Raw genomic sequence first — 12,189 nt, 5'->3', positions numbered from 1 at the left:
ATCTTTCATAACTGCCAATTTTAGCAACTGATTCAAAAGTGCACCAGAGCAACGCTGGGTACACGGTTGCTAGTTTTTAATATTGCACACTTTTAACATTACAGTGGAACCTCGGGTTATGGCGGGGATCCGTCCTGGAGGCCCCGTCACAATCCAAAAATGACGCAACCCAAAGTGTTGCGTCTGTGCACGTGTGCGTGTGATTTAGCATCTCTGAAGGAGCGTCTCCACCTCCATCATTCTGCCTGGATACTGAGGTCCAGCGCCGAGGGCCTTCTGGCGGTTCCCTTGCTGCGAGAAGCCAAGTTACAGGGAACCAGGCAGAGGGCCTTCTTGGTAGTGGCACCCGCCCTGTGGAACAGCCTACCACCAGATGTCAAAGAGAAAAATACAAGTAATTTCTAAAGACGGAAGGTTACCAAAAACATTTTTTGAAATGACTGACAATATGGATTTAGTTGACATTTGGAGACTAAAAAATCCTCTTGAAAGAGAAGGAACCTTTTTTTCTGAAGCCAAAATGACCTGGACTAGAATTGACCAAATATGGGTTACTAGAGGACTGGCATCGAAGATTAAAAAAGTGGAAATCTGCCCAAAGACTTGCTCCGACCATAACACCGTGAAGATGGAGATGAATCAAACAACAGCTGGCACATTCAGATGGAGGATGAATGACTCATTATTTAGAGATAAAGAATTTTGTAAAAAGGCCCAAAAAACATTAAGAGACTATTTTGAAATCAACATGAGGACAAATGTGGATAAAAGAGTAATCTGGGATGCAAGCAAAGCGGTCATGAGAGGTTTCTTGATACAACAGAATGCAATAAAGAAGAAAAGCCAAAACGAGAAAAAGATAAGATCTTAGAAAAAATTAAAGAAGGAGAAAAGAAATTGAGATCAAAACCAAAGTCTCAGGAGATTTTGAGAGAAATTAAATTATACCAAATTCAATACATGGAACTGATGAACCAAGAAATAGAATGGAAAATTAAACAAATGAGACAGAAAACGTTTGAATCTGCTGATAAATGCGGGAAATTTTTGGCTTGGCAATTGAAGAAGAGACAAAAACTAAATACAGTGACAAATTTAGAAGTGGATGGAAAGAACATTAACAATCCAACTGAAATCAGAAGCTGCTTCCAGAGATATTTTAAACAATTGTATGCACAAGGGCCAGAAAAAGAGATTGATATAGAACAATTCTTGAAGAAAAATGGGATGAAGGAAATCTCATGTCAAGACAAAGTGCTTCTGAATCAGAAAATAACTGAACAAGAAATAGAAGATGCCATTCAAAACATGAAACTAGGCAAATCTCCGGGACCTGATGGATTGACTTCCAAATACTACAAGGCTTTAAAAGAATGGCTAATACAACCACTGAAGGAAGTATGTAATGAAATCCTTGAGGGGAAAAAGGCACCTGATACGTGGAAAGAGGCTTATATCACGCTTATACCGAAGACAGAGACTGAAAAGACTCAATTGAAGAACTACCGCCCAATATCTTTACTAAATGTGGATTACAAAATTTTTGCTGACATTTTAGCTAAGAGACTGAAAAAAGTTTTGATGGGGGAGATTCATGGGGATCAAGCGGGCTTCCTCCCGAGAAGACACTTATCAGATAATGTAAGGAATATAATACACATTTTGGAAATGCTAGAAGTAAATATAAATACAAAAGCTGTTTTGATATTTGTGGACGCGGAGAAAGCATTTGACAATATTTCTTGGTCCTTTATGAAGAAGAATCTCCATGGGATGGGGGTAGGCCAAGGTTTTGAAAACGGTATAGGTGCAATTTATTCTGAACAAAAAGCAAAACTAATTGTAAATAATGTTATTACAGAAGAACTTAGGATAGAAAAAGGGACACGTCAGGGGTGCCCAATTTCCCCACTACTTTTTATTTCGGTCCTGGAGGTGTTGCTGAACATGATAAGAAAAGACCAGCTGGTTAAAGGGGTTCAGGTCGGAGCGAGACAATATAAATTGAGAGCATTTGCAGATGATTTGGTACTTACATTGCAAGAGCCGGAATCTAGTACGAAAAGGGTTTTGGAATTAATTCAAGAGTTTGGCCAAGTGGCAGGATTTAAATTAAATAAATTAAAGACTAAGGTATTAGAGAAAAATCTAACAGTAAGAGAGAAGGAGAGGTTTCAGGATGAAACAGGTTTAACTGTGGTTAAGAATGTAAAATATTTGGGGATTAATATGACAGCTAAAAATTTGAATTTATTTAAAGACAATTATGAGAAATGTTGGAACCAAGTGAAAAAAGATTTAGAAATTTGGTCAAACTTGAAGCTTTCTTTGTCTGGTCGAATAGCAGCTATTAAGATGAATGTATTGCCTAGAATGTTATTTCTGTTTCAAACACTACAAATTGTTGACAAGACGGAGTGTTTTAGGGGATGGCAGCGAGATATATCTAAATTTATCTGGCAGGGCAAAAAACCCAGAATAAAATTTAAGATTTTAACTGATGCAAAGGAAAGGGGGGGATTTGCCCTGCCAGACTTGAAACTTTACTATGAATCAGCAGCTTTCTGCTGGTTGAAGGATTGGCTGCTCCTTAAGAACACAGACATTTTAGATTTAGAAGGTTTTAATAACTTTTTTGGGTGGCATGCATATTTGTGGTATGACAAAGTTAAGGTTCATAAAGGCTTTAAAAATCATATTGTCAGGAAAGCATTGTACAATGTGTGGATCAGATATAAAGACCTACTGGAGAACAAAACTCCAAGGTGGCTTTCACCAATGGAGGCAAAAGCTGTGAAAAAACTTAATATGGAATGTATATGGCCGAAATATCAGGAACTCTTAGAACAGGAGGGTAGTAATTTTAAATTGCAGAGCTTTGAGAAATTAAAGGTTAAAGTGAGAGATTGGCTTCACTATTACCAAATAATGGAGGTCTATAAGATGGCTAAGAAAATTGGCTTCCAGGTGGAGAAATCTAAATTGGAAACAGAATTGTTAGAACCCAATACTAAGAATTTATCAAAAATGTATAACTTGCTGCTGAAATGGAATACGCAGGATGAAACAGTTAAATCAGCTATGATCAAGTGGGCGCAAGATATTGGTCATAACATTATGTTTGCTGACTGGGAAAGGTTGTGGACCACCGGAATGAAATTTACGGCATGTAACGCCTTGAGAGAAAATATTATGAAAATGATCTATAGGTGGTACATGACCCCAGTCAAGCTTGCAAAAATTTACCACTTGTCAGATAACAAATGTTGGAAGTGTAAAGAAAATGAAGGTTCATTTTTTCACCTCTGGTGGACGTGCCCAAGGATAAAGGCTTTCTGGGAAATGATATATAATGAAATGAAAAAGATGTTTAAATACACTTTCTTGAAGAAACCAGAGGCCTTTCTCCTGGGTATGGTCAGCCATGTGGTGTTAAAGAAGGACAGAACTTTGTTTTTATATGCAACAACAGCAGCAAGGATCCTTATTGCAAAGTATTGGAAGACATCAGACCTACCCACTCTGGAAGAATGGCAGATGAAGATGGCAGACTACATGGGACTCGCAGAGATGACGGGCAGAATCCGAGACCAGTGGAAGAAGATTGGAAGAAATTTAAGGACTATCTTAACAAACATTACAAGATTAAAGAATGTTAGATTGACATGGATTTAAAAACATTGTGGTTTTCAGAGACATTAGAGTAAGAAAAGGAATGGAATTTGTAAAAAAATTTGGGGAAATAAGGGAATGGAGTTGCTGATGGGATAATGAAACTAGAATACAAAACGGTGAGGTATGAGGAAGTTGGGGAAATTAGGTTGAGAAAGTAAGTTTCAAAATTATACTTGTTGTCTTTTGTTTGTGTTTGTTTTTTATTGTAGTTTTTTTGTTTTTGTATGTTTTTATTGGAAATTTTAATAAATATTATTTTTTAAAAAAAGAGAAAAATAACTACCAAACTTTTAGAAGACATCTGAAGACAGCCCTGTTTAGGGAAGCTTTTAATGTTTAATAGGTTATTGTATTTTAGTGCTCTGTTGGAAGCCGCCCAGAGTGGCTGGGGAAGCCCAGCCAGATGGGTGGGGTATAAATAATAAATTATTATTATTATATTAGTGCTTCTGCGCATGCGCAAACACTGTGGACCCTTAACCTGTTCTGGTACTTCTGGGTTTGCGCCAGTCTCAAGCTGAGGGTGACGTAAGCCGGAGGCAACGTAACCCGAGGCTCCACTGTACTCTGTTCTATCTTTCTTACAACTTATGAGTGAATAACTGTTCCTTGTGGTAATAACTCCCAGGTTTGGAGCATGGTTCTTCTTTATGCTAACGTTCCCTAGGATAAAGCAGATTTTACAGAGAAACTTGATAAAGGCAGCTTTGAGTTTTCCCATGTCCCAGGATTGTTTCGCAAAGAGCCCATTGAGCATCTTAAGGCTGTCAGGAATTATCTTGACAAGGCTAAATACTATAGAAAGTTCACAAGGTTGTCTGTGGCTCATGGCAAAAAGTCTAAAGGGCAAGCTGTATCAGTTCAAGGGCTATCAACATGGATCAACTTGTGTATTCAGATATGCTATGAACCAAGCTGGAGTTGCTGCACTAGGCTTAAAGATAGTTTTGCAAGGCAAGTGGCATCTTTTATTGCATGCTGGTTGTCATGACCTTCCAAATGTCTGACTTGAACATTAGAACTGAGAAATGTGCAGGTCTGAGACCAAGTCCAAAGTAGATGTTCAGTTAGCTATAAACACTAATACACTCAAGGTCATAAGAAGTTCCAAATTCTGAAAATTATCAAGCTTTAGCCATATGTAAGATTCACAGCAGGACTATAGCCAACATTTGTTCATTGTTCCTTAACTTCCTTCCGACTAACAGTACTGCTACGTTACCTGCAAGCACTGGCGGAGGAAGAGGAGTGCGGGGGGAGCGCACCGCCCCGGCAGCACAATCCCGGTGGGGTGCCATTGCGGCTGCCCACCTGCCTGCGGTGGGTGCCACACCCCTGCGGGCAGTGCACCACGCCCCCACCTGCTCTCCGCCCCTCGGTGCCGGAGCATGAAGCTCCGCCACTGCCCGCAAGGGGACCAGAAGCCTGTTTGTAAATAGCTTCACTATGATTAAACCTTCCCCCTCCCCAATATGCCTTTTTCTTCCTGCCTGTTTAAACCTTTTAAAATCGGCTGTTGGGGTTCTTGAGTGTGCTTCTGCCAGACTCAAAGGGATATTTCTCCCCTCACATGCCCATATTGTTTGGCTTCACACTTTGTGCACACGTCAGTGGATATCTGAATGAGGCAAGCAATCTGCCAGTTCCCTTGAGAGGGACGGGGAGGTTAATTGTTTCCTCATCCCCATAACTAAAATTAAACACTCAGAACCTTGGTAACAGCCTTGCCCCGAGATTAGAGGCAGGAGGACTAGTGGTAGCAAATTTCAATTTGGAGATACTGGAGCTATTTCTGGTCCCTACTCAGGGAAGGAGGGCGCTTGCAGTTCTGTCTCACAGTTCCAATACAGATCCTTGGAAGACCACATTGATATACCCTTCCATTGTGAGAAATGTATTATCATTCCTTCTTCCTATTCTTTAACCACTTACTAATCCATAAGAGGGCCTCCTCTTATCTTATGACCACTCTCCTATGTTTGCTCATGAATTAAAATATTGGGAAAAAAACATTAGCACAGCACTTATGGTGGTAGTCTCTTCCCTTGATGGCTCTGGAGAATTGTGATAACTCAAGTGCCCATGGAAGAGCTTTTAGAAGGAGTTTATTGTTATTAAAAGGTTTTCTAACCTGCACTTCATCAATAAAGATGCCAAGGTGGGGTACAGCAAACAATATAATAACCAATTCCAAACACAAGCAACAGTGAAACATTAAAACAAATCCATCCAAATAAACACAACCAGTAATATAGGGGAAGCTAAAAGAAAAACCAAGGTGGACTCTGCAATTACTCTCTCTAGACAGCATCTTGAGAAGTAGAGACATCACCTTGCCAACATAGGTCCGTATAGTTAAAGCTATGGTTTTCCCAGTAGTGATGTATGGAAGTGAGAGCTGGACCATAAAGAAGGCTGATTGCTGAAGAATTGATGCTTTTTAGCTATGGTGCTGGAGGAGACTCTTGAGAGTCCCATGGATTGCAATAAGATCAAACCTATCCATTCTTAAGGAAATCAGCCCTGAGTGCTCACTGGAAGGACAGATTGTGAAGCTGAGGCTCCAATACTTTGGCCACCTCATGAGAAGAGAAGACTCCCTGGAAAAGACCCTGATGTTGGGAAAGATGGAGGGCGCAAGGAGAAGGGGACAACAGAGGACGAGATGGTTGGACAGTGTTGTCGAAGCTACCAGCATGAGTTTGACTAAACTGTGGGAGGCAGTGGAAGACAGGAGTGCCTGGCGTGCTCTGGTCCATGGGGTCACGAAGAGTCGGACATGACTAAACGACTAAACAACAACAACAAAGCCACAAGACTCTTACTTGGTTTTTAAAGGAACATATTTACACATAGAAAAGGCTATTGAAAGGTCATAAAGTTGTGGATAGCTGGCTAGGCCTCCTATGAAGTACTTGGAGTTATAGAATAATTGACCTACAGCACTGGTAGTGGAGATGCCAGATTTCCAAAAATTCTGAAGCCATGGGAGCGGGAATCCAGGGGGTTTTTCTTTCTGCTAAAAAGAAATTGATTTTTTTTTTAAAAAATGAAGTGAAGTATGTGTATTGTTTATTTACATACCTGTTCTAAAATTACTTTAAAATGCAATCCTCAATATGTCTACTCAGAAATAAGTCCTATTGATTCACTGGAACTTATTTGAAGAAAGTGTGAATAGGATTGTAACCTTGACAGAAAATGCTTTATGTATTACTGAATCAGTGTGCTTAGGGTTAACGCATTTTTTTCCTGTCTTTGTGTTTGTAAAGCCTAAGATACGTTGAGAATAATCCTTGCCTGTCTTTTGGCCTGAACATCAGAAAGACATGCTTGGATTAAATAACCTTGCATAGCTTGAATGCTATGTGCCCTATTCACAGGAAGAGTCGAGTTGTGCAGGTTTCTTATTCATCAGCAGACATCTAGGTCTCTGAAAGAGATGAAGGTTGGAACATCCTTCCTTTGTATAGAACTATTGTTTCTATGGTGACTGCTGAATTGTTAAGTGTGTAGTCTTGATTTTGTCCTAAGAGTGGCAAAAAAGTAAAAAGTCAAGAATGTGTTTTTCATTGACTGAGACACATATTTCATGTCACCCTATCTCTCGGTGATGCAAGAATAAATTGCTGCTTTGTTGGAAATACCTTTCTATCTTTATAGAAGGAGTTGAGATATATATTTTGTTATGATATATATCGGCCCTTGCTTTGATTGCACCTTGGAACACCGCAGATTTTAGTATACTAATGTATCAGAATAGCCGCTTCTCATTTTTACATCTTTTAATGAAATTTACTTCTTCTTTTTCCTTTTTTGAATATTTTATTAGTTGAATATAAGAACAACATATAGTCAAATGAAATTTACTTCTAATAGCAAACTCGGCAAAATGCTGTGGAAACAAAATGGGCTTACCCGAAAATATTGTAGCAGTTTCTGTATCCTCTGAACACTGAACTACCCATATTTTCATAAGTTAAAAGAAAATAATAAATCCTCCAAACAGTCTGTAAGGGACCCCTGAACATACAGGTAATATGGAATGTTGAGGTGTCAGTTCAGAAACTAAAAGAGAAGGGGTGGAGAGAGAGGGAAGATTAAGACCAATAAATCAGGTGCACAGACAGGCAATAGCATACATCTGGAGCCCTTGCACCTCTCAATCCATAAGGGCAATCTTATCTTCTGTAAATGAGGTTAAGTGGTATACACTCAGGTTTGCATCCTCTGTCATGCTTCCAAGAGGTCTTGGTCTGCACAGGACATTGAGCTGATTTTTTTAAAAACAGAAAGACTATTTCTTGGCAAAGAGTATTTCAAAATGAGAAAGAATGTGGAGATAGGTGTTTTGGAATTTCATAAAGAGATTTAAATAGGATCAGCTGTTATATTGGTATAATTGTGGACAAGATCACAGGAAGATGCTTCAGACTGAGTCAGCCCTTTGGTCCATTTAGCTCAATAACGTCCGTCTGTACTAACTGGCCTCATCATCACAGGATTTCAAACGGTATACTTTCCTAGCTCTGCTTGGAGATACCGGAGATTGAATTTTGGACCTATTGCACGCTGAGCGTGTATTTTACCACTGAGCCACGACCCTTCCCAAAAGTACCCTAGATATCCTTTTTGATAAACAGCACCCTTTAGGCAATGTTGGTGTGGAGAAATGTATATCGCAAAGAAATAGAAGTGAAGATCCTTCATCATGTGAAGAAAGATGATAAACCATAAAATAATGTTGCTTCCAATTCCATTTGAACTCTTGAACTTTCTGTTTTATAATCTTTCATCCTTTTTAACATTAAAGTATTTTCTACTGCCCATTCTTTTAATCCATAGAACACACAGTGCATAGTTTTGGCCATCGTTTGCCACTTGCAGAGGGTCTTTCTGGTGGGTTTTTGCATTTATATCATGTAATGCCAACATCCTGCCATGATAATTTGTCTCTCTGTTTTACCAGTGACTGTTGGAAGAATTTTGTGTCCTAGAACATCCAGAACAGGCCTTGGCTGTGCTCAGATGCAACACTAAGCCAAAAATCAAGGTTTAATAAGACATGCTATGCATGGGCTGTGTGCACAGAGTTCCTTTGCGCCTAATTTCAGTAAAGTGACTGAACAAACCAGGATTCATCATTTAACCATAGAGTCCCATTACTGAGAAACTGAGCAAAAGAGAACTGAAGAAAGAGACATAGATCTAAAACCTCAAAATGAGCCATCTGATTAAGCCATTTCTTGGTTCAAATGGAGAAGCTCTTTTAAACGTCCTCATAGATTAAGGCCCCGTTTCCCAGGGACAGTCCCCGGATTTACAAATCGGTCCCCATACAAAATCCATTGAAGTTGAAAAGTGTCCCCGGATTCATTGAAAAAAATCTGGTAACCTTATCATAGATGGAAGAGAAAGCTATCCATAGAAATCAACTGAGAAATCTTAGATTTTAGTTGACGTGAGTTACAAAAGGTAACTCAAGAGGGAGAAGAACCAGAAAGCTACAAGGAATGGAGAAAGCGGGAGCCAAGAGTGAGGGGACGACAGGCTCAATGAGTGACAGAAGAGCTGGGAGATAGGGCCTACCTTGTGTGTACACGCAGTGTGGTGTAGTGGTTAAGAGCGGTAGGCTCGTAATCTGGGGAACCGGGTTCGCGTCTCCGCTCCTCCACATGCAGCTGCTGGGTGACCTTGGGCCAGGCACACTTCTCTGAAGTCTCTCAGCCCCACTCACCTCACAGAGTGTTTGTTGTGAGGGAGGAAGGGAGGAAGGGAAAGGAGAATGTTAGCCGCTTTGAGACTCCTTCGGGTAGTGATAAAGCGGGATATCAAATCCAAACTCCTCTTCTTCATCTCTCCTGAAAAAACTAGAACCTTAGCTTGTCAAAAAAAGATTTTGGAGGTCTTTAAGCAGAGGCTTGACAACCATATGTCAGGAGTGCTCTGATGGTGTTTCCTGCTTGGCAGGGGGTTGGACTCGATGGCCCTTGTGGTCTCTTCCAACTCTATGATCCTATGATTAGTTCCCCTTCACATGGACACACTTGGGTGCCACTCCTTTACAGCAGAAGGTCTCTACGCTCTCTGAGGACTAACTGTTGAGTGAGCAGTTAGCCCTCAGCCACAGGCTTTGCCTAATGCAAGCACATCAGGGATACGCTGCAGCATTTTGCTGCAGGTTCCCTTTGTAACTGATTAAGTGCATGCTTGTTTTTGCAAGCTTAGGAATCAATATCTTCCTCTGTGTGCTCACAAATAAATTTATAATTTTGAACAGGGATCAGCAACTTAAGGCCCATGGGCCAGAAGCATTCCACGGAGGTCGTTTGACCGGCCCACAAGCCGCCCCTGAATTGAGTTGCCCGCTCGCACGCTGCGCTAAACTGGCACAGTGCAGCGCAGCGTGGGGACTTGCTTCTGTGGCGCCAAAAATCGCTTCTGCGCAGATGCCAAAAATTGTGGGCGCATACGTGATCCGGCCCATGGAGGGATCTCCGCAGGACCGATCTGGCCCAGGCAAGATAAACCTTGCTGACCCCTGATTTTGAACAATAAAAATTTCATATTTTCACAAATTTTTCTTGTTAACGTGTGATAATTTTAACACAGTATATTAGGGTTTTGAATGTCTTCTTTTTCTCCCTCTAGTGGTGAGACATTTTAAAAGATGTTGATGAAGGATGTAGGCTGTGAAAACCTGTGATGTTACCATTTTATTTTATTTTTTTAAAAAAACAAGGATTGAGGGATAATTCTGCTTGTTTGATTATTATGATTTCTCCCCCTAGATTTAACAGCGGACTATTAAATGTTGAAGACGTTCTGACAAGTTTTGACAACACAGGAAATGTTTGTAAGTAATTTATGTTTCTTTACGGTGATGGCGATGATGTAGTTACACTTGGATGCAAAACATTTATGCTAGCATATTTGCCTGCAATGCTCATCACAGTGCCACATTTGTCATGTGTTTGATTAGAGGTGGGCTATTCCCCATTCGATGCCCTTAGCCTCTGGTATACCACAGTGCTTTGCAGTAAAAATAATACCATGCTATTCTGTGTTACTCAGGTTCATTTTTATGCTGCAGCCCCTAGGAATGTATGCATTTATGTAGCCTTCTCAAATCATGTTCCCCCCCACCACCAGCAATTTGAGACATCAGTGAATATTTCCGAAGCTGCCCTGAGTTTCTGAGCTGGCTTTATACATGGAAATTGGCATGTGGCCTTTCAGATTGTTGTGTAAGCTTCCTGTGACATGTGATCAGTGCTTTCCCCCCCTAAAAACAATGTTTAGGGGTACTCTCATTTTGACTCAAGAAAATCACCATTTTATCGTTCAAATTAGGAAAAATAAATACAGTAAATGGACGAAAGTACAAAGATTCACAAAATGTTTAGGGGCATGCGTACCCCCAGAAAAAAAGCATTGCATGCAATATATATGATACAAAGCCCTAAATCTGATTATAATTTCATATCTAGAAAATAGGAGTTGGTATAATCTATGATGTTTAATTAAAAAGTTAAAGGACCCCTGACAGTTAAGTCCAGTCGCGAACAACTCTGGGGTTGCGGTCCTCATCTTGCTTTACTGGCCGAGGGAGCTGACGTTTGTCTGCAGAAAGTTTTTCCGGGTCATGTGGCCAGCACCACTAAGCCGCTTCTGGCAAAACCAGAGCAGTGCACGGAAATGCCATTTACCTTACCACCGGAGCGGTACCTATTTATTTATTTACTTGCACTTTGACGTGCTTTTGAACTGCTAGGTTGGCAGGAGCTGGGACAGAACAACGGGAGCTTACCCCATCACAGGGATTCGAACTGTCGACCTTCTGATTGGCAAGCCCAAGGCTCAGTGCTTTAGACCACTGATGTTTAATTAGGCTTGGTTTAATTTCACGTCTCCTTCCTAATCATGTTACATGATTGCCCCCACACCTTGGAGGACAGAATATTGGCTCCTGATTGGACAGCCCTGCCCGGGTGAGCTGTCCCCCAAGACAGACCAATTCGAGTCTCTCCCAAGGTGAGGTGTGGAGGGGCAAACTCTTCCCTTCTCAGGGTTGGAATGCCACTGTACAGCAACAGTTATGAATCTGTTGCTATGTGGATAATACATTTTAGAAAGAGTAAAAAACCTCTTACCTGCTAGTTAGCAACAGAAGCACTTTCTTCTATCTAGACAACTGTCAGCAATTCATCCTTCAAGTTGAAAGACCATTTGTCCTTTTGTTTCCTTCAGGAAATGTTTTGTAGCATCAATTAGGGCAGAAATAGACTTAGATGTTCATGGCTTTTCTCTCTAACTGTGTTGACTGCCTTGTGGTGGTTTTACGGTGGCATTGACACTGATGTGAAAGTGACAGCTGATATTGGGTTGCAAGTACACCGGCCCTGCTTATAACCTCTAATTCACTAGAACTAAAAGCCTGTTCACATAAGCAACGAATGGGGGTACACTGAATATCTGACTGGACCTTGCCAGGCCTACCTTGCTTCTAAGCAA

General features: G+C 40.7%; 1 protein-coding gene across 2 annotated transcripts in view; it reads left to right on the top strand.

Annotated features, from left to right (window-relative positions):
* Positions 1–12,189, top strand: part of CAMKMT (calmodulin-lysine N-methyltransferase) — a 254,117-nt gene that overhangs the window by 11,370 nt on the left and 230,558 nt on the right. For both annotated transcript variants that reach the window (XM_079968972.1, XM_079968973.1), the window contains exon 3: positions 10,467–10,531. In XM_079968972.1, the coding sequence (XP_079825098.1) occupies positions 10,467–10,531 (65 nt within the window). The remainder of the gene's footprint in view (positions 1–10,466; positions 10,532–12,189) is intronic.

Source organism: Podarcis cretensis, assembly GCF_951804945.1.
Source record: "Podarcis cretensis genome assembly, chromosome: 3".
Taxonomy (NCBI): Eukaryota; Metazoa; Chordata; class Lepidosauria; order Squamata; family Lacertidae; genus Podarcis; species Podarcis cretensis.
Note: the sequence above shows the minus strand (reverse complement) of the source record. Positions and strands in the feature narration are given on the sequence as shown.